Source organism: Schistocerca cancellata, chromosome 2, assembly GCF_023864275.1.
Source record: "Schistocerca cancellata isolate TAMUIC-IGC-003103 chromosome 2, iqSchCanc2.1, whole genome shotgun sequence".
Classification (NCBI taxonomy): domain Eukaryota; kingdom Metazoa; phylum Arthropoda; class Insecta; order Orthoptera; family Acrididae; genus Schistocerca; species Schistocerca cancellata.
Window position 1 is genome coordinate 726,559,843 of NC_064627.1, and position 27,679 is coordinate 726,587,521.

A 27,679-nucleotide genomic window follows, 5' to 3' on the forward strand; every position below is an offset into this window, starting at 1 on the left:
CTCGTCACAATACGCCAGTCACTACTCTTGATGAACTGTGGTATCGTGTTGAAGCTGAATGGACAGCTGTACCTGTACACGCCATCCAATATCTGTTTGGCTCAATGACCAGGCGTATCAAGGCCGTTATTACGACCAGAGGTGGTGGTTCTGGGTACTGAATTCTCACGATCTATGCATCCAAACTGGGTGAAAATGTAATCACATGTCAGTTCTAGTATAATATATTTCTCTCCAATGAATACCCGTTTATCATTTCTTCTTGGTATACTTGAAAAAAGAGACAGCATTGGTCGTATGTTTTTTACTATCGCAAAATCGCGATAGTAAAAAATATACGACTAATGCTGTCTCTTTTTTAAAGTATACCTGTTATCTGGTCGTAGTGCACAAGACAACATGGAGTCGCCAATCAATAAAATTTCTTCTTGGTGTAGCTATTTTAATGGCCAGTCCCCCCCATGAACCATGGACCTTGCCGCTGGTGGGGAGGCTTGCGTGCCTCAGCGATACAGATGGCCGTACCGTAGGTGCAACCACAACGGAGGGGTATCTGTTGAGAGGCCAGACAAACATGTGGTTCCTGAAGAGGGGCAGCAGCCTTTTCAGTAGTTGCAGGGGCAACAGTCTGGATGATTGACTGATCTGGCCTTGTAACATTAACCAAAACGGCCTTGCTGTGCTGGTACTGCGAACGGCTGAAAGCAAGGGGAAACTACAGCCGTAATTTTTCCCGGGGACATGCAGCTCTACTGTATGATTAAATGATGATGGCGTCCTCTTGGGTAAAATATTCCGGAGGTAAAATAGTCCCCCATTCGGATCTCCGGGCGGGGACTACTCAGGAGGACGTCGTTATCAGGAGAAAGAAAACTGGCGTTCTACGGATCGGAGCGTGGAATGTCAGATCCCTTAATCGGGCAGGTAGGTTAGAAAATTTAAAAAGGGAAATGGGTAGGTTAAAGTTAGATATAGTGGGAATTAGTGAAGTTCGGTGGCAGGAGGAACAAGACTTTTGGTCAGGTGATTACAGGGTTATAAATACAAAATCAAATAGAGGTAATGCAGGAGTAGGTTTAATAATGAATAAAAAAATAGGAGTGCGGGTTAGCTACTACAAACAGCATAGTGAACGCATTATTGTGGCCAAGGTAGACACAAAGCCCATGCCTACTACAGTAGTACAAGTTTATATGCCAACTACCTCTGCAGATGATGAAGAAATAGATGAAATGTATGACGAGATAAAAGAAATTATTCAGGTAGTGAAAGGAGATGAAAATTTAATAGTCATGGGTGACTGGAATTCGTCAGTAGGAAAAGGGAGAGAAGGAAACATAGTAGGTGAATATGGATTGGGGGGAAGGAATGAAAGAGGAAGCCGCCTTGTAGAATTTTGCACAGAGCATAACTTAATCATAGCCAACACTTGGTTCAAGAATCATAAAAGAAGGTTGTATACCTGGAAGAATCCTGGAGATACTAGTAGGTATCAGATAGATTATATAATGATAAGACAGAGATTTAGGAACCAGGTTTTAAATTGTAAGACATTTCCTGGGGCAGATGTGGATTCTGACCACAATCTATTGGTTATGAACTGCAGATTGAAACTGAAGAAACTGAAAAAAGGTGGGAATTTAAGGAGATGGGACCTGGATAAACTGAAAGAACCAGAGGTTGTAGAGAGTTTCAGGGCGAGCATAAGAGAACAATTGACAGGAATGGGGGAAAGAAATACAGTAGACGAAGAATGGGTAGCTCTGAGGGATGAAGTAGTGAAGGCAGCAGAGGATCAAGTAGGTAAAAAGACGAGGGCTAATAGAAATCCTTGGGTAACAGAAGAAATATTGAATTTAATTGATGAAAGGAGAAAATACAAAAATGCAGTAAATGAAGCAGGCAAAAAGGAATACAGACGTCTCAAAAATGATATCGACAGGAAGTGCAAAATGGCTAAGCAGGGATGGCTAGAGGACAAATGTAAGGATGTAGAGGCTTGTCTCACTAGGGGTAAGATAGATACTGCCTACAGGAAAATTAAAGAGACCTTTGGAGAGAAGAGAACCACTTGTATGAATATCAAGAGCTCAGATGGCAACCCAGTTCTAAGCAAAGAAGGGAAGGCAGAAAGGTGGAAGGAGTATATAGAGGGTTTATACAAGGGCGATGTACTTGAGGACAATATTATGGAAATGGAAGAGGATGTAGATGAAGACGAAATGGGAGATAAGATACTGCGTGAAGAGTTTGACAGAGCACTGAAAGACCTGAGTCGAAACAAGGCCCCGGGAGTAGACAACATTCCATTTGAACTACTGATGGCCTCGGGAGAGCCAGTCATGACAAAACTCTACCATCTGGTGAGCACGATGTATGAGACAGGCGAAATACCCTCAGACTTCAAGAAGAATATAATAATTCCAATCCCAAACAAAGCAGGTGTTGACAGATGTGAAAATTACCGAACTATCAGTTTAATAAGTCACAGCTGCAAAATACTAACGCGAATTCTTTACAGACGAACGGAAAAACTGGTAGAAGCCGACCTCGGGGAAGATCAGTTTGGATTCCGTAGAAATGTTGGAACACGTGAGGCAATACTGACCTTACGACTTATCTTAGAAGAAAGATTAAGAAAAGGCAAACCTACGTTTCTAGCATTTGTAGACTTAGAGAAAGCTTTTGACAACGTTATCTGGAATACTCTCTTTCAAATTCTGAAGGTGGCAGGGGTAAAATACAGGGAGCGAAAGGCTATTTACAGTTTGTACAGAAACCAGATGGCAGTTATAAGAGTTTAGGGGCATGAAAGGGAAGCAGTGGTTGGGAAAGGAGTAAGACAAGGTTGTAGCCTCTCCCCGATGTTATTCAATCTGTATATTGAGCAAGCAGTAAAGGAAACAAAAGAAAAATTCGGAGTAGGTATTAAAATCCATGGAGAAGAAATAAAAACCTTGAGGTTTGCCGATGACATTGTAATTCTGTCAGAGACAGCAAAGGACCTGGAAGAGCAGTTGAACGGAATGGACAGTGTCTTGAAAGGAGGATATAAGATGAACATCAACAAAAGCAAAACGAGGATAATGGAATGTAATCGAATTAAGTCGGGTGATGCTGAGGGAATTAGATTAGGAAATGAGACACTTAAAGTAGTAAAGGAGTTTCGCTATTTAGGGAGTAAAATAACCGATGATGGTCGAAGTAGAGAGGATATAAAATGTAGACTGGCAATGACAAGGAAAGCGTTTCTCAAGAAGAGGAATTTGTTAACATCGAGTATAGATTTAAGTGTCAGGAAGTCGTTTCTGAAAGTATTTGTATGGAGTGTAGCCATGTATGGAAGTGAAACATGGACAATAACTAGTTTGGACAAGAAGAGAATAGAAGCTTTCGAAATGTGGTGCTACAGAAGAATGCTGAAGATAAGGTGGGTAGATCACGTAACTAATGAGGAGGTATTGAATAGGATTGGGGAGAAGAGAAGTTTGTGGCACAACTTGACTAGAAGAAGGGATCGGTTGGTAGGACATGTTTTGAGGCATCAAGGGATCACAAATTTAGCATTGGAGGGCAGTGTGGAGGGTAAAAATCGTAGAGGGAGACCAAGAGATGAATACACTAAGCAGATTCAGAAGGATGTAGGTTGCAGTAGATACTGGGAGATGAAGAAGCTTGCACAGGATAGAGTAGCATGGAGAGCTGCATCAAACCAGTCTCAGGACTGAAGACCACAACAACAAGTGTATTCGCCTAAGACCTCAGTAACAGGACTTGTTATGAATGCAGTTGAGCCCACGTTCAGGTTTGTTTCAAATCTGAATTTACTGAGGAAGCGTCTCCATGAAAAAGACAGTGCGAGTGAAAGCCTAAAAATACAGGGTGTTTCAAAAAGAATATACGTATTAGGAAGTACTGCTTTCTCCAATCTATCAATTGCTGCAATTCGGCTCGCCTATTGGAGAAACGAATACAATCTAGTTTATGTTGATAGTTGCCAGATGTCAGTTGTCTTCAGTTTTGCTTGGTAACCTTATATGTTTAACATGGCTACTCCACAGCAGAAATCATTTTGTGTTCTCGAGTTTGCGAAGTGCAATTCCGTGATTACAGTGCAAAGACGTTTCAGGTTGAGGTACCAAGTTGATCCTCGGAATGGGTGGAACATTTTTATATGGTATCGAAAGTTTTTAGATGAGGGATGCGTATGTAAAGGAAACAGTGATGGCCGCCCTAGTGTTCCTGAAGAAAATGTTGCACGAATTCAAACTGCTTTCCAACGTAGTCCTTCAAAATCAACTCCTCGTGCCGTCAGGAGTTACAACTGTCTACCACAACAATTTGGCGTGTTTTGAGATGTCGGTTGATTATGAAGCCGTACAAGTTATAGCTGTTAAAAGCTGTGTGTCCTGATGACAAACGCAAAAGTGTGGTAATTTGTAACGAGATCCTTGATGCTATTAACAAAACTTTCGCACAGCGCATCGTGTTCAGTGATGAAACAACTTTCCATTTTCGTGGTCATGTAAACAAACAAAATGTTCGAATTTGGAGCCTACAGAATGCACATGCAGCCATTGAGCATGTACGAGATTCGCCCAAAGTCAATGTGTTTCTCGCGATATCCAGCATGTGCTTACGGCCCGTTCTTCTTTGATGGAAACACGGTTAACGGTCACCTGTATCTCGCTGTGTTACAAAACTAGTTGTTTCCGAGGCTGCACGAAAACAACTTTATTTTTCTGCTAGACGGGGCACTGCCTCACCGGAGACGCCAACTGCGTGAATATCTGAATGAAACTGTACCAAACCGTTGGATTGGTCATCAAGGAGCTGGCGACTTAGCATGTCTGAGCTGGGCTCCACGGTCACTAATTTGACGCCATCTGACTTCTTCCTGTGGGGTTTCGTTAAAGATAACGTTTATGTATCACCAGTCACACAGAGGATGAAAGAGTTGAAGAACCGGATCCGTACTCCCATAACATCAGTGACGAAGGACATGCTAGTATGGGAGGAATTTGAATATCGATGTGATATTGTTCGCGTCGCTGATGGAGGACATATTGAACATCAGAGGTTCGTCAATACGCGAGTAAAGTTTCATATTCTTATATCTTAAAGTTTAATAAATACATGCATTCTAAATACGTGTATTCTTTTTGAAACACCCTGTATAATTTTGTCAGACGGTCAAAAAATCATTCTCTAGATTTAATGAACTAAAAATATCTTTTTATTATGCAGTTTTGTATTTCAGTGAGAGTAATACGGCCAGGGTTAAACTGCTGAAGAGAGCTTATGTAAGTCCAGGTTTGTGTACTGCAGAAGCATTTTACATATTCCATCAGAGTGAATTCAACAAAGCTAAAAGAGCATTGTCTGACCTACAAATAGAGGCATATGAGGCAGAGAAGAACAGCCTGGAGAATGAAGAGATTCTGTGAAGAGAACTTTAAAATACGTATACGCCTGTTACATGTTCGAACTATATAAACTAAATCATTAAACTACGTTTCCTCGGTCTAATTTTTTTCCATTATTAGAAGCCTTTTATCAAAATATGTATGTGTTTTCTGTTCAAAACATATGCTGTCTCCCTGGAACTAAAAGCTATGCTATCCTTAAAATATGTTCTTATTGACCTTAGGAAAAAAAACTTAATTGTGATCGTACAAAGTTCAAAACTTTGTAAATAATACAATTTTCATCGTAAATAAATCATTGTAGTTCAGTGATCCCATAATAATTTCGGGATCCGACGATAGAATTTTCACATCAATTGCAATTTCCGTTATAGCTTTTTATAAAAAGGAAATAAAATCAAATGTTTGTCGCAGAATCCTAATCCTACTTCTTCTACTATATTTTCACAAAAAATACGGCTTCTTTTCTTTGCACTTACAGAACTTCAGATCTATACCCTTCTAACTGTGACTGTAAAATTTTTTAAATAAAAGTTTTGTTTTCGGTAGTTAAGTTACTACTTGGTCAGAATCGGCCAGACTCCAATAAGATATTCAAGTAACATGCCACAGTTATAAGGCAACAGATAAATAATGATTTGTGATGAGAGCTGTTAAACAAGTGTCATGCAAGCAAATAAAACTTAATTCTGGCACTTGCTTGTCTAATGACTCGTGAAACACACTACTGCAGGAAATAAGTCTTTATGGCAGTCATCTTCAGCAATACAAAACTACTTGATGAACATTAACTGTTTTCTGTTCTGTTTTAGTATTCTCTATGAAATAATAAATGGTATTTCAGTGCAGTTGAAATTCAATTGATTGGCAAATGCTGTTACCGAGGAGTCAATGAAAGTCTTCGCTATCTTTGTATTAAATGTTTACATTACGTAACCTTCAACAGTATCTGTCATTTCTTATTTTAAATATAAATGAGTTATTTCGAAAAGGAAGTAACATTTTTACTTTTTTACTAGTTTTAATCTTGGTTCTACTTTAGTATCACTAAATCATATTCTCCTACATAAACATTGAGGTACTACATTCTCAGCGTCTTTCCCTGTCACCGTCTGATTCGAGAAAGAAGTCAGAGGAAACATACTTTGGGATGATGTAGCCTCGTTGGTTCTGCGATACAATAATGAACCGCCGCTGCTCCAACACGAAATGGACAATCTTGGGAATTGTGTGTCTGCAATGTTTAATATCCACAACCAACAACCTAATAATCAGCGTCACAGTGTTTTGTGCTGGGATTCCACAGTCTGCGATGTGCTGAAAATCTTAAAAATACGGGGTGGATGCTAGGATGCGAATTGGATGCAGAACACAGTCAGTGCAGTTAGAACTACATGATATTTCCAAATTTATTTTATAAGAGCGTGCACATTTATTTTACTCCATCCCCACAACACGACTCTAGGTGAATGGCCCTGTCAGTCGGTCAGCTTTTGTCTGATTAAAGTTGTGTAGATAACTTCAGATATTAGTTTCTCATTCATACTGTCCTGAAGAACAAATCAAAATTCGATGCACTAAAGCATCTAATCAACACAGTTCACAGTTCTTATCAGAAATTCGCACTTAATAACGCTGTTCAAACCCGTAATTCAATTTCGAATTTATCACATCAGGAACTCACACATAGTAATGCGCCGAGCAAAATTGCTATTCCACAGCCTTCACATCGCCTTTATATAGCCAAGTTCAACCAAAAGTGTCCATGTTCAAATCCGCCACTAAATGTCTGACGATCGAATTAAAATGTCCACATATCGCACGTCCTATAGCCGAGAAAGCAACATTTAACAACAAAATTTTCTCAATTGTGACAAAATTTTGCACAGATAAAATGTATTCTGAACAGGGCCGTCGTAATACCTCACAAACTGGATAAGATTTTCACATCACATAATAATTACAACTTCGACAATATTTACACATGTGAAAACAGAATACAATTTTAGTTTGTAAGAAGGCATACCCTAACAAGAAAAGACAAATTTTACAGAATAAAATGGGGTAATGTGTATACAAAACAACGCATACACGTTAGTAAAAGAAAAAATATCCTTTCTACACTGCATTTAACCCACTCCTATCAAATGATGAACTGCAGCAGCATGTAGTTGCTATAGCATCGATAAATGGTGTCTTTATGATAACAAAAAGAAAAGAAAGGAATGGTTGAGCCCAGACAAAGCAGCACCTTCCCATTCAAAGACATTTGCGCATCCACAAAAGACAATGTTTTGCATCTGGCGGAACAGCGACGATGTCGTGTACTACGAATTGGTTCCCCGAAGTGTAACCATCACTGCCGACATTTACTGTCGACAAATGAACGTCTTGCAGACGCAATACAAGAACAACGGCCAGGAAGGGTGCGTAGAGTGATGCTCCACGATAACTCCCGCCCGCATTTCGCTAGAATGACAAAATCACTGTACAGGAGTTGGGATGTGAAGACAGTCCACGTCTACCTTATTCACCTGACCTCGCACCCTTAGATGTTCACTTTTTCCGCTCTGTATCGAACAAGCTTTATACGGAACTTCCTTTCAGGATGAAAATGTTCTCCGAATAGGGCTCGACGAGTTCTTCGTCTCAAAACCACTTTATTTCCACAGTCGTGAAATCGAATGGTTACCCCCGCGTTGGTAGACTGTTGTAAATAGATAAGGAGAATATATTATTGACTAAATTCTCTTCTGCAACTGTTGTGTTTATTAAACTTACAGAACGCTACGAATTATGCACCAACCTGATATTTAGGGGAGTATCATAAAGAACAATCATAACAGGTAATATGTAAAACAATAATACTAGCTGGTGTGTGTTAATTCTGATTTCACAGAAGCCAGTAGGGTATTTAAATGCGATCTCGTAGGGCTAAGGACACTTGGCTGAAAACTCTAGTTGCAGTGCCACATTAAAATGAAATGAAATGATCGTACGGCAGAACTGGCCGGGAGAACCCATCTAGAGTAGTTGGGCAGCCTGGCTCATGTATTTCTACTTGACGCCACTTCTGCGACTTATACGTCCTTGTGATGCAGATCAGGTGCAGTGTTAACAACAAAAGAAATATCCAGTCCCCGAGTGCAGGAAACCTGCAACTGTGCCAGGAACTGAACCTGCGATCTCACAATACAGGGGCAGCGACGCTAACCACTAGGCCACGAGTTGCAGACCGTGTAGAAATGAGTGTCTCTTACGAATAGCGCCTGATGCGAGGTTAGCAGCGTAATGTAATTTCTTCTTGGAAAAGGAAACACGCTATTCCAGATTTTTAAGTAAAAAAAAACTATCTATGGGGATGGTGTGATGATTCGCATTCATGTCTTCAAGTTGTGTTCTGAGTTTAAAGCTATCAGAACGAACGTTCTTACTGGTAATGGTGGATAAGATCAAAGAAATGATTCGCGGCCACTGTCGATAGACCTTGCACAAGGTGAAAATGGAAATTTTTCATTAACATGTCATTCCTTCAGTCCCAGTGTTATTTTATTGTTAATGTATGTCTTGGGACAAACTGTAAAATTGTACTCTGGGTTTAAAATATGTAAATATTGTCAACGGTGGCTATTTTATTTTCATCACCCCACCAATTGCGAAATCGAAACGTCAATGAAAATAAAAAATGTCTTATTTGCAACATTTGGCTACACTTTCTAACTACTTCCGTATCTGGTCGCCGCTCCGACTCCGACATTCTTCGTAGCGAGGTTTCGACTTTCCACTGTCCTCTCTATAGAAGGCACCCCATCTTTGATTTCCAACAGCTCCCTACTATGGTATGCAGTTCGTCGTCTGTGCCAAAATTCTTTCCTCCTACCCAGCGATTCACGTGAGCGAAGAGATGAAAATAAGAGGTAGCCAAATCCTGGCTGTGTGGTGAGTAATCAAACACTTCCCACGGAAAACGCTGCAAATTCGTCTTTGTTGCATCTGCATTATGCAGTCAAGAATTGTCATGAAGAAGGGAACGCTTGACATTTATGTGGGCTGCATGAAAGCAAGCGAAACGCTTCCGCAGGACTTCACGCTTGGCGGGAGACTATTTTCTAGGCATCTTTATTTGCCCGTTATGCACTCAGAACTGAAAACTGACTTGGCGCGATAGACGGGTATACTAGAGACACTGTACAACACATCTGCTCAAAGCTTCATAGGATTACCGGATTTTCCCTGTTGTTTTACGTTAGTGACTGATCAGAGGTTAAAAAATTGCCATCTTAGACTGTAATTATAACAGATCTGATAATGTCGTTCTCTATGAAGGGTAATGCTATGACCCAGTGAGGGATATATTTTATCTACGTGGAATTCAGTTAAATTTTATCAAGCCCACATCTGACGGGTGCTGGAAGGTGGGCACCATCCCAGAGACCCTGCTGGTGAAGCAATGACGTGAAAATGCCTGCAGGTGCGACGCTCCGTGTAGCCCTGCTGGCAGACAAGCAACAGTGGGAGCTGTTGCTATGGGTGATGAGAGCATAGGTGTATGGGGAGCGAATCCGTCTGGTGTCTGGATAGCGGCATCTGACGCTGACAGACGCACAATGAGTCAGTGCTAGGAGGACGTCAGATCGACCCTGAGCTCATCAATGTTGCTGTTGTGCTCTGTGGAAGACGGTCCGATCAGAATGAAGATGGAATGGTAATAACTTCATGGCAGAAGACAACTCAGTGATTCGCGGCTCGAACTGATGACCAACGCAGATAGACGGTCAGTATTTATACGGTACATACTAAAGTGAGTTTGTTGGAATGTTTCTTCTACGTCATGCACGCACATGTCGGGAGCGTATTTTACGTAATTGAGAAGAAGTGTTTAAGCATGGAAATTAAAAACTAACCGCCCATAATATCTTCATCAAACTTATGGAACTGCCTGTGACAAAAGAAACACTGTGTAATACATTCATACCAAAACTGTTGCACAGACACAAGTGCGAATCATGTGCTTACCTTTAGAACAATCTATTCTTGGTTGCTGCCCAGAATGCTGGGAACTTGTCTGGAACAAGAAAAATTTATTACTCTTTCATGTGGATCTTAAGCATAGACAGTGGTTCAGTTACCTTCTGACAATAATATTCTGATAGCTACTTAAAATTCTTGAACATTAGGAAACTTAACAGATTAAACAGATAAATTTCTTATTCTGTACCTAGATCTGAATTATGAAGGTGGCAGGGGTATAATACAGGGAGCGAAAGGCTATTTACAATTTGTACAGAAACCAGATGGCAGTTATAAGAGTCGAGTGGTATGAAAGGAAAGCAGTGGTTGAGAAGGGAATGAGACAGGGTTGTAGCCTATCCCCGATGTTATCCAGTCTGTACATTGAGCAAGAAATAAAGGAAACAAAAGAAAAGTTCGGAATAGGTATTAAAATCCATGGAGGAGAAATAAAAACTTTGAGGTTCGCCGATGAATTGTAATTCTGTCAGAGACAGCAAAGGACTTCAAAGAGCAGTTGAACGGAATGGACAGTGTCTTGAAAGGAGGATGTAAGATGAACATCAACAAAAGCAAAACGATGATAATGGAATGTAGTCGAATTAAGTCGGGTGATGCTGAGGGAATTAGATTAGGAAATGAGACACTCAAAGTAGTAAAGGAGTTTTGCTGTCTGGGGAGCAAAATAACTGATGATGGTCGATGTAGAGAGGATATAAAACGTTGACTGGCAATGGCAAGGAAAGCGTTTCTGAAGAAGAGAGATTTGTTAACATCGAGTATAGATTTAAATGTCAGGAAGTTGTTTCTGAAAGTATTTGTATGGATTGTAGCCATGTATGGAAGTGAAACATGGACGATAACTAGTTTAGACAAGATGAGAATAGAAGCTTTCGAAATGTGGTGCTACAGAAGAATGCTGAAGATTAGATGGGTAGACCACATAACTAATGAGGAGGTATTGAATAGAATTGGGGAGAAGAGGAGCTTGTGGCACAACTTGAGTAGAAGAAGGGATCGGTTGTTAGGACATGTTCTGAGATGTCGAGGGATCACCAAATTACTATTGGAGGGCAGCGTGGAGGGTAAAAATCGTAGAGGGAGACCAAGAGATGAATACACTAAGCAGATTCAGAAGCATGTAGGTTGCAGTAGGTACTGAGAGATGAAGAAGCTTGCACAGGATAGATTAGCATGGAGAGCTGCATCAAACCAGTCTCAGGACTGAAGACCACAACAACAACAGATAGGAATATAGAAATATTGCCATGTCATAACCAAAGTCAAGTCCAAACTCGAAACCAGGATCATCAGTGTGATACAACAGTCACTGAAAGCACGTTTATTACGAACACCAACGTACAGCCAGAACAGAACTGTCTGGAGAGTGAAGATGTTTATATATACTTCAAATGATCCAGAATTCTGATATTTATACACATATCGAATGTTCAAGAATACACGAACATCACAAACGGAACATGTATCCAGAGCCTTTCAGAATAGCCAAATACCAAAAAACATGTAATGTATAGTGGTCGGGTTTGAATTGGCGACCTGCAGTACGGAAGCAAGCGACGTTAACTACTACAACATACTAGGTGCACCACAGGTCGTAGTAGTGGTCTATCCCGCTGTTCTCATTGGAGTCGACTGCACTACTCTGCGTCTACATTTTGTCCGTGGTGTTCTGTTTGCCGGCGCTGGAGGATCATCGCATTCTGGTAGCGTTTTTACACCTTATGCAATATGACGAGCATCGAAGACGGCTCCTCCCACCGTTTCTTCGTAATCTTCCAGTGTTTGCTCAGTTTCCTTCAACCTTCATGATCGAACCGCACCTCTACACAATAGTGTGGCTCAATGTAGGAGATGGGGATGGTGTGTGTGTCTTTTTGTTGTCTTGATGGAGGTCATAATCCCTTACTTCATATATGACAACCGACAAGCGACTAAGGATTCGGCGACTAAGGATATGGTCCAAGGTAGTGCTTTGGTAACTTTTGCAGTAATCCCACTTTCCTCAGAGGCCGAAAAATCTGCACCAAATATCCCAAGCTGTATTTCACTAGGCGGTGCTTGGCGTTACAGTGCTCTCGCTGTTCCTCCTGGGTGTCCAAAGTCCGTATGCGACTCACCTATCTTCCTTCTTCGGCCCGTAATGAAGTGTTCCACATAATCATCATGAGTATCGTCTGGTTTAAACATAAACAGTGTATCCATTGTCCTTTCGGTTCCGCAACGCTGGAGCAGAAAGAATGGTGTGAAACCGGCAGTGTCTTTCTTCATTGTGTTCTATACAAATGTCAATATCATACTCCAATCAGTCTTTTCATATGAACGTACGTCGGGAGCACGTCTGCTAGTGTCTGACTAAGGCGATTTTTGAGGCCTTTCGTCTGTGGATGGAAGGCACTTGTCATCCTGTGGGCGATGTCACAATCCGAAATTAACGCCGAACAGAAAATTTTTTCCACAATCTGAAATCATTAAACGGTGTGCGCTCTGCGTGAAAGCGGTGTCTTCTACATAGAATTTGCAATTTTCAATGATAGCTTTAGTGAAACCATAGCAGTTGAGGCACTCTAAGTTTGTTGACTTCGGGAATCTTCCGAAGAACTCGATTTCAAACTGGTGGAATGGTGACACTGCTGATAGTATTGGCGCAGAATGAACCGCAGATAATTGTGGTACGTTTTACGGTTATTGCCGTTCCTTACACAGATTCACATACTGCCTAATGGATCGTTAGAAACTTGGCCCGTGATACCTGATTCTGTCTAGAGACTTCACGAACTTCAGGTGATCATATGCTGGAGAGTCACGGAAAAGCCTCTGGATATCTATCGGTAGGTGAGGTGGGATGATACGCAACCTTTTCAGCCTCGTTGTACCACCGTTCCACTTATACAGTGCCTATTAATTTAACTGGAATTCTCCTTTGGGTGAGCCCTCCTTCTTCAAGGTTTTCAGCAGTGCTGGATATTCCCTCTGCAAGGCAGCAATGTCATTTAATGAATCGGTGGCTGAGATTTCACCTATGCCCCTGTTATCCATCAAAGGATTCGTTGTGGACGTCCTTGGTTTTAGTCTGATTTTGTACACCACTGTGGTACGCTCCTGAAACTAGTGCCTGTGTCGCCAGTGAACCCGACGGATCCTTCAGGCTAGTTAGCCTGAATGGTTTGTCAAGCAAATTCTTTTTATGGCCCAATCAACTGCAAGGCACTCTTTCTCGATTGCAGATCAGTTCACCTCGGACAAGGGAAGTACTCTGGAAGCGTAAGCTCTCGCTTTATCAGCATCTTCACGAATTTCCACTGTAACTGCCTCTATCGTATAACCACTAGCATCTGCGTGAAATTTTCTCTTATCATTAACATCCTACAATGCTGGAAGTGGAGATGATGTTAATGCGTCCTTACGAATAAGGAAAGACTTTTTGTGCATCTTGTTCCAGAAAACTTTGATGTCGCCCTGCAGTAGTCCTTGAAAGTCATGGTACAAAAATCCTTTATGAATCGCGGTAGTATGAGTTATTCCGGAGAAAACTCCTCACATCACGAATGTGGAGAATCTGTAGCTGTTCGTATTTTCTCGGGATAAGATTGAACTCCATCTCATTCATTAGATGTCCCAAGATTTTTATTTTATTTCTTAGGCGGAGAAGAGGCACTTTACGGATTCAGACAGAGTCCTAAAGTCTGAGAACACACCAGCACGATTGTCAGGTAGCTAACAGGTTCTTTAAATGTCTTAGAAGAAACTACAGTATCATCCATATAGCGAAGACAAGTCATCCAGTCGCCCGTTGTGGCCGTGCGATTCTAGGCGCGTCAGTCTGGAACCGCGAGACCGCTACGGTCGCAGGTTCGAATCCTGCCTCGGGCATGGACGTGTGTGATGTCCTTAGGTTAGTTAGGTTTAAGTAGTTCTAAGTTCTAGAGGACTGATGACCTCAGAGATGTCAAGTCCCATAGTGCTCAGAGCCATTTGAACCACAAGTCATCCACTTAAGGTGTCGAAGCAGGTTGTCCACCACACATTAGAAACCGGCCAAAACGATACACACTCTAGCCAGCACACCTTTAAGCCCACTAAAACCAACAGGAGATATGAAGGCAGTCTTTTAATTAATCTCGATTTTGTTTGTCTACGTGTCCTTAGCTGAAAATACTTTGCTCCTTTAGAGCAGTCTAAGGTGTCGTAAATGTGTTGTAGTGGATAAAACATGGCAGTGGAGAAAAAAAATTTTCCTCGTGATTTTCTTCAGTTTTCAGTAGTTGTCACAGAAACATCGCATGTCGTTACTTATTACAAGGAGAGGACAAGAACTATAAAGGTATGTTGATGTCAAGTTGTTGCATCTGCTGCTCATGCTTCCGGATCATCCATTCGTCAAGTTGGCAATACTCTAAATGACCGCTGGCTAATTCACGGACGATGTTCCTTTCAGCACCATCGCTTTAGTACCGTCGGACATGGCCGTCTCTAGTTGGTGACTATAAGTGTTCGACTTCACAGAAAAAGAGACAGCGAGTCGACTAACGCCCGGACAAATCAGCCGTCAGTGAAAACGTTTTTGAGGTTATCTGTCATCCCTGCAACTGTCGTCCACGGAGGATTTTCATCTGAGGCAGCCTCACTTGTATTGTCACCTCGTTTAGTTTTCCTGATCTGGATGGCTAGGCGAGCGGTTGGTACCTCAGTATAGCGATATCAAGCGGCTGCGATGTGTTAAGAAACTGCCTCGTCTAGGTACGGCGATGAACTTCGTCCCGAAGATCGACTATAATCGTCTGCAGTTGAGTGGCGCGAATAAACCGTTGTGAAGGCTGATATCTTTCGGAGTAATAGTCGTCTAACACTTGCCTTCTTTCTCTGCAGCACCGGATGCCAGATTAACGTTTGAAAACGGTGGCCCATTTCAATATTCACGGCCTGTTCGATAGATGTGGAAATTGGTGCCTAAGATCTATGTAACTATTCTTCAACATTCTCCATTACCTCCTGACGCACAGGGTCAACGTTCAAGTCCACTACTTCTTATGTACTAGGTCTTACAGTTCACGCTGCCTTAAAATGCTGTATCTGTTGCCTTACAACCTGGTGCTTGAGATAAGGTAGATCATGATTCTCTTCCACAGTTGACAGAGACCACATTCAGAAGACAATCATACCTCTTTCGTACAGCTCACGAGCGCTCTGACTCTCTCTCTCTCTCTCTCTCTCTCTCTCATTTTCCTGTTACATCGATGCGCTGGCAGCGCTTGATAAATTCTTCAGTCGTTTATGACTCTCTTCAGCAGAAGAGCTTCGCGCATGCCTCCTGCGACTCCTTTCATCAAACATGAGATTTGGTTACCTTCAGTTGTATTTGGATTCACAATGTTGCAAAGGGACGAAACATTTTGTATGTAAGATTGTGTCGTTTCGCCGTTACGTTTTGCCCTGTTCTTCAGTTGTCCTTCCGATAAGCGGTCTTGCTGTTGACTATCGTCATTGTTTTCTTCAGTTGTGGTTTGAATTTGTCCCAGCTTTTGAGCTTCTCCTTCACGTCCTGGAAAAATTGCTGGGCTGTGCCGTGCAAGTAATATTACACATTTGCCAAGCACACCATATCCTCCCAACGCTTGTATTAGGTAGCTCGGTGGAATCCTTTAAGCCATTTCATCGGGTCCCGACCAGTGTCTCTGAAAATCACTAACGGATGCCTGGATCTGCAGCTGACATCCTGTTGGCTTGGAATCTGTTGGTCTCTTAACTATACGGACCTTAGGGACGATGTACTGCTTGTATTCCAGTTCCTGCCTGTGTAGTCGGCTAGTTGGCATATTGGAAGCATGATGATGTAGATGCTGGCTTCTCCACCAAAGAATGTCACGCGATAACCAGAGTCAAGTCCGTCCAAATCATGGAGCAGGGTTGTGAACGACCTACCACATTTACCACTGAAAGCACGAATACCAATGTAGAACCAGAACGGGACTGACCTCGAGTAAAGCTATTTATACGAACTTAGAATATCCCAGAATGCTGGTATTTATACAGACATTGAATATTCAAGATTGTAAAAATGTTACAAACATGGGATACATCAAGCACATTCCATAACTGATAAATATGGAAAAAAATTGCTGGCGGTCGGGCCTGAATTGGCGACCTGCAGCGCTCTGGCCAACGACGCTAACAACCATACATCACAGCTCACGCCAGCACATATCAACAACCTTAGGAAAGAGGTGAAAGTGATAGAATGTGTGAGGCCAGATTACCCACTCCTATCCCTCCCTCCCTACCAGATCCCTACATATTTAATTTATAAAATGAAATAATAAGTATTTTATAAAATTAAAGAAGTAGGGTTCCAGGGTGGTGGAGATGGGAGCAGGAGATAAGGAAAACGACAAAAAATACCGAACAAAGATTAAAAATTAAACATTACGGAATCCATTACATTAGTAAATAACGAATGAAGAATTACGATATTCATAAAGTGATGTTAAAAATAAAATCTAAAGAAATCTATAGCCAGCCATAAACTTCTAACACAGAAAGCAATCACATAAACTAATGGAATTAATTCAGTTATTACGGAAGTGCAGCACTAAAAGGCAAATAAAAGAAAAAAATGTAATGGCTATTTAAACTGGAACGGGGAATAAGCGCTAGAAATGGACATAAACGTGTACTAACTACTTCGATTAAATATGACAACAGTGATTTTGAATGCGCTTTAATCGTGACTGGGAATTAGGTAAAAAGAAAGAAATTTTAACAAAAAAGAGTTCGGATATGAAAAACAAAACCGAATGAAAGTTTTGCTGGGAAAAGTCTGATGGCGGAATAGGTGTGGACAATATTTGGTATTCATGTAAAGCATAAATGACAAAATTATTTCAATTTAACTAACACAGCTTCAACTTCTTATGTGTGGTTGACTTCTGCATGGAATCATTGAACCTTCTCGGCAGCAAAGATTGCTAGAGAAGCATTTAAAATATGACCCATACAATTACTGATACTCATAGTACATTTCGGTATTAGATTAAAGCGCTCTGTTGCCTTTATGATTAGGTTACTGCAACGAAACAGAGTAGCAATGTTTATATTTATTGTTCTGTGGTTATGGAAAAACTTTTCTGTTCAATGAAACACATGAATGTTCTGCTTTAGACTTCTTCTAATTTTACGGCATGAACTTCTCAAACAGCAAACCCTCTCTTAGGCGTTAACTTGTTCTGTACCCTTACGTACAATCTGTAGAGGAAATATGATCTAATAAACTAATGACGCTTAAGTGCTTGACTGTAGTATGCTTGACTACAAATAAAGGAACTTGACACTGTGTCGTTGATATCCGTTATTCCTATACTTACTGCGTTGTAGCCACAGGTTAAATCGATCTGGTGGTAGTTAACTTGGTTGAGGTGACAGTCACATCTCAGACGCCGGTCGTCGTGCAGCGAAGTTACCACACTGGCAGCGGTCACCAGCGTCAGGAACAGCGGCCTCATCGCAGTGCTGTGTGTGGGCGTGTAGTTCCGCTCACAGCAGAGCTATTCTTCGCCCAGATCTTTATGTTCACCTACGGCAAAACAATGAGTACCTCGTGTATGCAGTTCATGTGTTCCCCTAGTCCTGGTTCTCAGCTTTTCAGTAACAGTCACACATCTCCTTAGAAACTGTAGTCTACGAGGGCGTGATGAAAAGCGATGTCACCCAATTTTTAATTCTGCTCTTAATTCCGGTTGACATATTATATGTCATGCATTTTCCTTCGTCGACTTTACCGTTACCTTGACTCAGGTTGCAACCCTCTGCCGTTAGAGGTCTCCGAACTGTAGAGAGTAACATGGCTGTGTGTGACGTAACTGTGGTGTGTAAGGTAACCATGTTGGTGTGTGAAAGAGAGACCCTCAGATAACTGAAAAAGCCAATTTGACTCGTGTGTCTACACAAGGAGCATGCTCTCCTTCAGCATGACAATGCTAGACCACACACGAGCGTTACAACATTTGCAACAATCCGATGCCTTCGGTTCACTGTTACCGATCTTCATCAATACGGTCCCTACTTGGCCACATCCGATTTTCAGCTGTTTCCAAAACTAAAAGAACACCTTCGGGAACTTCACTTTGATAATGATGAAGCGGTGCAAACAGATATGAGGTTGTCAGATTGCCGTAAAAGTCAAACATGCGACAGCGACATTACCAACAAACCGGTCTCTCGTTGGGAGGAATGTGTTCGCCAGGGTGACTGTGTTGGAGAGTAAGTATGTGGACATGAAGAATAAAGAAGTACAATATTAATATAGTTTGTTTTTATTTTAAAAGCGTTGAGACTTTCAATACAAAAAGTTAGAAGGCATTACTTTTCAGTACACTCACGTAGTATTTGTTAGATTTCACTAACACTAGCCAACTAATTCTGGCGATCACAACAAATGGTTATCAGAGCAGACATTCATCAGAAAAATCCTATCTTGCATTTTAAGTGTTCTCATACATTTAACATTATGCAGATGATAACTGTGACTTTCTGTATCATTATCGCTTGTACCATGAAACGAGCTGGCATAGATTCGAATAATAATGCTCGGTAATGATGCCTTCTACAACGTACGTGAAATCTGTGAGTAATTGACGTTTCCTTAATTCTTGTCTGTCGTAACAATAGCTTTGAATATCCAATGTCAGAGAGTCTGAAGTGTACTGCAACAACCGACAGATTGTGATTATGTCTCAGCATAGCATGCCAACAGTATTTAGCTTATAAGGTACATTGATTCAAAGCTAACGTAGTAGGTTTACAAAGGTACAGTGTAAGTGTAAGGGAGTAGATACTAGTCTAAAAATAAAGTTACACAACCAATTAAAAAAAAAGAAGAGACAGTTGTCAGTGTAAATACAGAATACACAAGGAACTTATGCAACATCAATAAGATAAACATAAATTAATAAATGCAGGAAAATTGAGGTGTTTGAGGGAACCTACAGTTTGAGAGTGTGATGGTACTGCATTTTAACATTAATATTATAATCAAAGCAGTGGCTGTGTACAAGTTTTCATTAAATAAATGAGCAAAGTAAAATATGAACTTTATTTGATGGGACAACTACAAGGGGAGTTAAACATGGACAGTAATACAAGTACAAGTTAAAAGGAAACCCTTAACTATTGAAACTACAGCCTATGTGGAATACAAAGACAACTGCAACAAATAAAACAACTTAATGACTACAGGAAAATGGGAATATGTAGGAAAAGAGAGTGTGGGAAGTAATGAACAACAAAGATGATTATATGAAGTTTAGGAGAGGGGAAGTGTTGAGTTGTGTCTGGTCAATTAGGATGAGATCTGGACTGTGAGCAAAATGTTTGTTGATTTCCAGGGCTTCCAGCAGGTTGCGTTTATGGCCTTTGTTTGCTAAGTGAAATACATGGGACACTGGCTGGTAGTTGTGACCCTCACTGAGTACATGCTCAGCAAATGCAGAGTCTGAATTCTGAAGCCTCCTGCAGCGTTCATGTTCAGCCAGCCTAGTTGATATGTCTCTGCCTGACTGACCAATGTAAAATTTGTCACAATCAGAACAGGTGATTTTGTACACCCCACTGTTGGCTAATAACTGGATCTTGTCTTTGGTATTAAAAACACACTGGACTGTAGTGTTCCTGACATAGTAAGAAACCCTATACTTGCACGATTTCAGTGCTTTGGCTACAGTCTGTGATACCTGACCTAGAAATGGTAGTGTACACCATTTCTTGCAGACAGTGGATGGGGAAGCAGGTGGGGCATAGAGGAGGGGTATAATTTTCCGTTTTTGTTTCCTGTGCAAGATGTGGTCAATAAGAACTGGATTGTAGCCATTGACTGTGGCAATAAATAATATTGTATCTAACTCTGCTTTAAAATCATCTGTGGACATGGGGATAGATATGAGACGGTGTACCATTTAGTGGAAAGCTGCATGTCTGTAAGCTATGGGGTGTTGTGAGCAAGAAGGTATTACTGTGTCTGTAGTTGTTTTTCTGTACATTTTGAAACAATGTGTGTGTGTGTGTGTGTGTGTGTGTGTGTGTGCACTGATGTCAATGGTGAGATCTAAGAAGTTTATGGACGTTTTATGTCAGTAGGGAGTTTGAATTTCTGGTGTCGTAGACGTTTCGTCGGCCAATTGCCTCACGTGGAAGAATCTACGTCCATGTTTATGTATTGTAGAAAACTGAAGTTTTGTCGAAAATGTGGACTAATACTGGATGACGAAAGGAGGGACTGTGTAGACGGCGGTTGAGAAGACTATAAAAGTTCGTAAGAGTAGTTCTGATAGTTAAATACCTGTACAATTTCATTGTGAAAATTGTGGTACGAAGAATACTTACTTTCGAAATTATCGATCCAGGCCGGTATAATTCTTGTATCTTGCTGGATTAGGTATTACACCCTGCAAGCAACAGCATCGGAAACTGTCTTACCTACGAATACCTATTTCGGGTTTTGCAGAGAAGTGAGTTATGCCAAGAATGACAGTGTAGGACGAGTCGCACATAGCAAGAACGGAAAACCAGATAGGACGACCTTTAAAGAATGAAATCGAACATAACTGCGTATTCGGTGGTAGAGAACGAGAGTCCCGGAAGTGCTTTTTTGTATGAATGTTCTCCAGAGATAGAGCACTTTGTACTGATCGGTGGCAAAGTGATTACTGACGGCTTTCAGTCCTACACGACACTGAAAGCAGAAGGATTCAACGACGAGTTCGTGAACCATAGTGCAGAGTTCGTGTCTTCCGAAGATCCCAGGTGCACACACAGAATATCGAGAGGCTGTGAAAATCTGTGATATTTTCCGTTAAAAGAGAAGGACGCCCAGGCGATAGAGACCAACTCTACTTGTTTCAGTATCTGTATTTCCATAACTTGCGGTTGCAAGGAAAAGTTGACGCATGTGACACTCTACCCATATTTTTGCGTGACATAGGCAGAGTCTACCCAGGTTACGGCAAAAAGGGAATGCTTCCCGTAGTATACACATCAAATGGAACTTCTCATGACGACAACGTCGACGACCAGTGTAATTACAATTTTCTCTTCTTTTATCCTTGCTGTATTGACCCCTGTAAACATGATCATAACGCCCGCCACCACAGTCGCGTGATCGATTTAGAACTGCAGGTTTGATATCTATCGTTTGGAGGCCCCGGCTAGGCAAACATTCTTGGAAATTGTTTTTCTAACGTTAGATTATTTAATATACTAATCACTGAAAGCAAAAGCAAAAATGCTAATTTATGTGACATTAGATAAAACTAATTGGCATTTATAATGTCATCAGCAGTGGTAATCCTTCTACACCTATCAAATGTGTGGTAATTGTTATTTTTGCAAATAGTGAGTCTAGATAGTTAATGGTATCGTCTTTCTGCATTTTCATAGTGAAATAAATTTGAAGGAGTAATTTGAGTTTTTCGTGGATGCTTTGCATTTCTGCGTGGCTGCCACTTACCGAAATGAGGTTATCGTCTGCATACCCAAAACAGCGTACAATTTGGATAACAGTAGGTCAGTTTGAGTTAAAAATATTCTCTTCCAGAGAATTTCGGAAAATATAGGCTAATATTCCTGCTGCACTTTTAACCACGGTACTCCATTTGATTGGGGATAAATTTTGTTCCGAAAATCAAATAATTTTGTGACAGAGCAATTCCCAAAATTTAATAAAACCTATCAAAAACTTTCAATGCCAGCAATATTCTCAATATCTCCACAGCGTAAAATAGTTACTGTAAGCCATCCATTGCCACAACTAAATTTGTCAACCTATATAAGGGAAAAATTAAAAACACCACCGCAAAAACACAAGGAAAGCGTGGGAAGCAATGCCTTTCATCTTCAGTTTATTTTTCTCCCTGGCTCAAGTTCTGATTTCAGTATTATCAATGGCCTTTTCAACAGTCATGAGTGATTGGGGAACAAACACATGCTAGTAAAGGGCAGCCACCCAGATATGCAAAATATCCACCAAGTAGTCAACTAGTAACCCTAAACTAATTTCGCTATGGAAGTGGATAGAGACAAAATCATTAACTATCTAGACTTCACAGTTGGAAAAATAATAATTACTACACATTTTCTAACTATAGAAAGAATACCACTTGTGACAACAGTAAAAAAAAACTAATGTCTGTCGTCCAATGTCGTATAAACACGCATTTTTGATTCTAGTGATTAATAGGTTAAATAACCTCCCCTTATAAAAGCCAACAGCTAAAAAGAACTTAACACATTTTGTTATACAGCCCGTAGTCATGAATTTGATCCAAACATAATCACAATATTATACTACAAATGTAAAAGAGCAAAGCAGAAAAAATTACAGAACGATACTGACTGTCACTTTAGAAACATTCCCTAAACCAAATGTTAGTTACGTACCAACAGTCTGCCTTGGTAGAATTTCCAACGAAGCGAATGCACTTTTTAAAGCCACAAATATTCAATTGGCCTTTAGAAACAATAAGAAGCTTTCAATGAAATTACGTTCCGCCGTCACTAGAACATCTATTACAACCGAGGCATATATAAAATCGGATATAGCAACTGTAATAACTTTTACACTGGCCAAACCCAAAGACATTTTAAAGTCAGATAAAAGAGAACACATTAGAAACAGCTATAATAATCAGTCGAGCTTCTTTCTACATTTTAAAAATCTGTTGATAAAACCGAAAGCCCATTCCGGATCCTGAACAGAATACCAAAAGGTCTTGCAATGAGCCTTCTTGAAGAATTATAAATCTATATACGCACACGAGCTAAGATCCAAAAGAAATTTGAGTATGTAGAATTCAGACACAAATACAGTTTCAAATTCCTTATTGGACTTTTAGAACATGAAGAAGAGTGACTCGGCTGTAACATATGAAAAAACGAAAGACAATCATGACAAAAATTTGTTAGTAGAATAACACTGCTGTTCATCTGTATGCCGGCTGGAGTGGCAGAGCGGTTCTAGGCGCTACAGCCTGGAACCGCGCGACCGCTACGGTCGCAGGTTCGAATCCTGCTTCGGACATGGATGTGTGTATCGTCCTTAGGTTAGTTAGGTTTACGTAGTTCTAAGTTCTAGGGGACTGATGACCTTAGCAGTTAAGTCGCATAGTGCTCAGAGCCATTTGAACCATTTGTTCACTTGTATAAAGATCGTAAACATATAACGTGGTAAGAGTAGAACTGTCGAACATTGCTGTTTATCTGTATAATATTTGTAAACATACAACTTCGTAAGAGTAGAAGTGTCAGACTACTGTCAAACCATAATTAACGTATTATTTTCAATATACTTACGTCATTTACGATCTAATCTAAACACTGACACCAGTAAGACAGTTAGCTAACGACGTAAATCATTCTAGACTTGAGTACAGTATAGTCACTTTAATACAAACGACATTCACAGTTATTAACGGGCTCACCAAAACTGTATTATTAGGTACCTGACAACGGCGATAAATGCCGAAACAGTAGCAATTAATAAAGATTAAATACTATAAGCAGCTATTCGGGTGCATCTTTCTAATAATTCTGTTTTAGGTCTATGACACCGCGAAGCTTCCAGAGCATTAAGCATTTACAAAATATGAACTACTTAGATAGATACAGAATTCACTGAAGTTAACTTCAACAAACTGCACGAGCGGTGTGTTGCTGCTACATGGAGCAATGTCTGCAGCTTGGTCTCTTTCGTTCTTTGCTGATTTGGAAACCGCAGTTCGCCTTAGTCGGTTAACGTTATTTTTTATAGAATTATTAACGTAGAGGCTGTTTGTAACGTTCAGAACTTTCATAAATATTACTAAAATACCAACGCCTGTATAATGACATTGGGATCATTCTTAAAAAGCGATCGTCAGCTGTAAATTATATACACTCCTGGAAATGGAAAAAAGAACACATTGACACCGGTGTGTCAGACCCACCATACTTGCTCCGGACACTGCGAGAGGGCTGTACAAGCAATGATCACACGCACGGCACAGCGGACACACCAGGAACCGCGGTGTTGGCCGTCGAATGGCGCTAGCTGCGCAGCATTTGTGCACCGCCGCCGCCAGTGTCAGCCAGTTTGCCGTGGCATACGGAGCTCCATCGCAGTCTTTAACACTGGTAGCATGCCGCGACAGCGTGGACGTGAACCGTATGTGCAGTTGACGGACTTTGAGCGAGGGCGTATAGTGGGCACCACGCCGGGTGGACGTACCGCCGAATTGCTCAACACGTGGGGCGTGAGGTCTCCACAGTACATCGATGTTGTAGCCAGTGGTCGGCGGAAGGTGCACGTGCCCGTCGACCTGGGACCGGACCGCAGCGACGCACGGATGCACGCCAAGACCGTAGGATCCTACACAGTGCCGTAGGGGACCGCACCGCCACTTCCCAGCAAATTAGGGACACTGTTGCTCCTGGGGTATCGGCGAGGACCATTCGCAACCGTCTCCATGAAGCTGGGCTACGGTCCCGCACACCGTTAGGCCGTCTTCCGCTCACGCCCCAACATCGTGCAGCCCGCCTCCAGTGGTGTCGCGACAGGCGTGAATGGAGGGACGAATGGAGACGTGTCGTCTTCAGCGATGTGAGTCGCTTCTGCCTTGGTGCCAATGATGGTCGTGTGCGTGTTTGGCGCCGTGGAGGTGAGCGCCACAATCAGGACTGCATACGACCGAGGCACACAGGGCCAACACCCGGCATCATGGTGTGGGGAGCGATCTCCTACACTGGCCGTACACCACTGGTGATCGTCGAGGGGACACTGAATAGTGCACGGTACATCCAAACCGTCATCGAACCCATCGTTCTACCATTCCTAGACCGGCAAGGGAACTTGCTGTTCCAACAGGACAATGCACGTCCGCATGTATCCCGTGCCACCCAACGTGCTCTAGAAGGTGTAAGTCAACTACCCTGGCCAGCAAGATCTCCGGATCTGTCCCCCATTGAGCATGTTTGGGACTGGATGAAGCGTCGTCTCACGTGGTCTGCACGTCCAGCACGAACGCTGGTCCAACTGAGGCGCCAGGTGGAAATGGCATGGCAAGCCGTTCCACAGGACTACATCCAGCATCTCTACGATCGTCTCCATGGGAGAATAGCAGCCTGCATTGCTGCGAAAGGTGGATATACACTGTACTAGTGCCGACATTGTGCATGCTCTGTTGCCTGTGTCTATGTGCCTGAGGTTCTGTCAGTGTGATCATGTGGTGTATCTGACCCCAGGAATGTGTCAATAAAGTTACCCCTTCCTGGGACAATGAATTCACGGTGTTCTTATTTCAATTTCCAGGAGTGTACAAACAGTTGACGATTGCACAGCTCGGAAATCAGTGACAAGTGACACATTCGTTTACGAAGTAATTTCGTGGTGCAAGTGCTAAAGCTGACTATACATGGAAAAAAAGGAGAAAATTATTCGTAGTAAGGAGTTGTTGGGTGGCATAAAACAAACTTTTTATATGTTATGGATGATTTTCAGCGTCTAACTAAGAGATGTTGAAGGTGAATTGTTTTAAGGTGAACGACCGAATAGTATTCGTGGTCTTTCGTCAGACACTTCTTTAACAGAAACTAGAACCTCCCTGAAATATTTTTAAATATCATTTTCATTACTTTAGGTAACACGTTTTTCATAATAATTGTACGGATTTGATGGGCCTCCCGCCACGGAACAATGACACCAATCGGCCTACTCAAAGATCTGATGTGCCCCACTTACAAGAAAGTAGGTGATGGACTAATAAAGGTAAAAAAAAGGTAAAAAATTCAATCAAACTACAGATTTACCAGTGTGCTGCACCTGGACGGCGACCTTAAAAAGAGAGAGTTTTCCATCATCTGTGTGGGTAGTCTTCTTGTCGCCACGATTAACTTATTTAAAGTCATATATTTCATCCTGATGTTTCCTTATGAGAAACTTTTAATTAAATATCTCACTGCGAGATAGAAGGCAACGCTAGAGTCTCAGTGCTACCGTGTTAAAATGGTTCAAATGGCTCTGAGCACTATGGGACTTAACTTCTAAGGTCATCAGTACCCTAGGACATAGAACTACTTAAACCTAACTAACCTAAGGACATCACACACATCTATGCCCGAGGCAGGATTCGAACCTGCGACAGTAGCAGTCACGCGGTTCGAGACTGTAGCGCCTAGAACCGCTCGGCCACGCCGGCCGGCCTACCATGTTAAAACACGGCAGATGTGGTGATTTAGGGACAGTTCCTCAATATCACCACGAGTTGCTAGTCCAATCAATTAAAATGAAGCAAAAATGTTGTTCATTCTCCATGAAACTAAGCACATGAATTGTAATGCACAGAAAAATGAGGCTTTTCTGATGGAGCAAGAGTCTGGAAATACGGTGAAACTATTTAAACTTATGGAAGAGAATGTTTGCTGCCGGAAACAGTCAACTTAGCCAGTCAGAGGGAATCCATAATGGTTTGTTTTGAAAGTAACTGCAAGCTGTAAGCTCTACAATGAACAATAAAATTCGTACAGATATGACACAAACATTATAAAAACTGATAATCTGCCCTCACGAGAACCTTAGATCAGGTATTTAATTTAACTATCGTAAGCTACTTTATAAACACATCAAATAAAAGCGTTTGAAGCCTTCTAAAAATAATAAACAATCCATCAGACTGTAGTGACTAAAGCATACTTACTTACTGTTGAATACAAAACACCCACACGAAGCGCGAGAGAACGGTGAGACAGGACGGCAGAGCAGACCAGTGCGTGGCGGCTGCTGGCCGAACTTCCTGCTATATGTGAGGCAGAGGACACGGCAATTTTCTCAGTAACGGAGGTCACGTGACCGCTCATCCCCCTCCATTCGTCGCTTGCAAGTCCGCTTTCCTGAGACATGTCAGACAGTCGCTGGAGCCCTCAGCACGTTACCTGCACTTCGCCACGTATATAAATACAAACATTGTGCCACCAGCTATGTATATACTGTTGCTATGTGTGTTCATCCCATTTATTTTCTACCGTAAGGTGCAGATTAAATTTCCCAGCAGATGTGTACCGTAAATTGCAAATCCAAAGTGTTAAGTGACTTTTCTTCACGTCATTCTGGCGATAGAAAATCAGAGCGGTTGTGTCAAGAAATTCGAAATTTTCTCGATACATTTCTCGCAAAGCATGCCTCAAGAGACTAGGGAATATAACCACTC

At 41.5% G+C, this 27,679-nt stretch overlaps 1 protein-coding gene across 2 annotated transcripts in view; it reads right to left on the minus strand.

Moving 5' to 3' along the window:
• LOC126148089 (C-type mannose receptor 2-like) overlaps window positions 1–27,266 on the minus strand; it is a 72,885-nt gene extending 45,619 nt beyond the window's left edge. The window contains exons 1-3 of one of the 2 annotated variants that reach the window (XM_049915734.1): window positions 27,174–27,266; window positions 17,816–18,024; window positions 10,443–10,491 (exon numbers count right to left, since the gene is read on the minus strand). In XM_049915734.1, coding sequence (XP_049771691.1) covers window positions 10,443–10,491; window positions 17,816–17,953 — 187 coding nt within the window. In that variant the 5' untranslated portion in view covers window positions 17,954–18,024; window positions 27,174–27,266. Of the gene's footprint in view, window positions 1–10,442; window positions 10,492–17,815; window positions 18,025–27,169 lie in introns of both variants that reach the window. The other variant, XM_049915733.1, reaches the window with a different exon arrangement.
• Window positions 27,267–27,679: the final 413 nt, after the last annotated feature.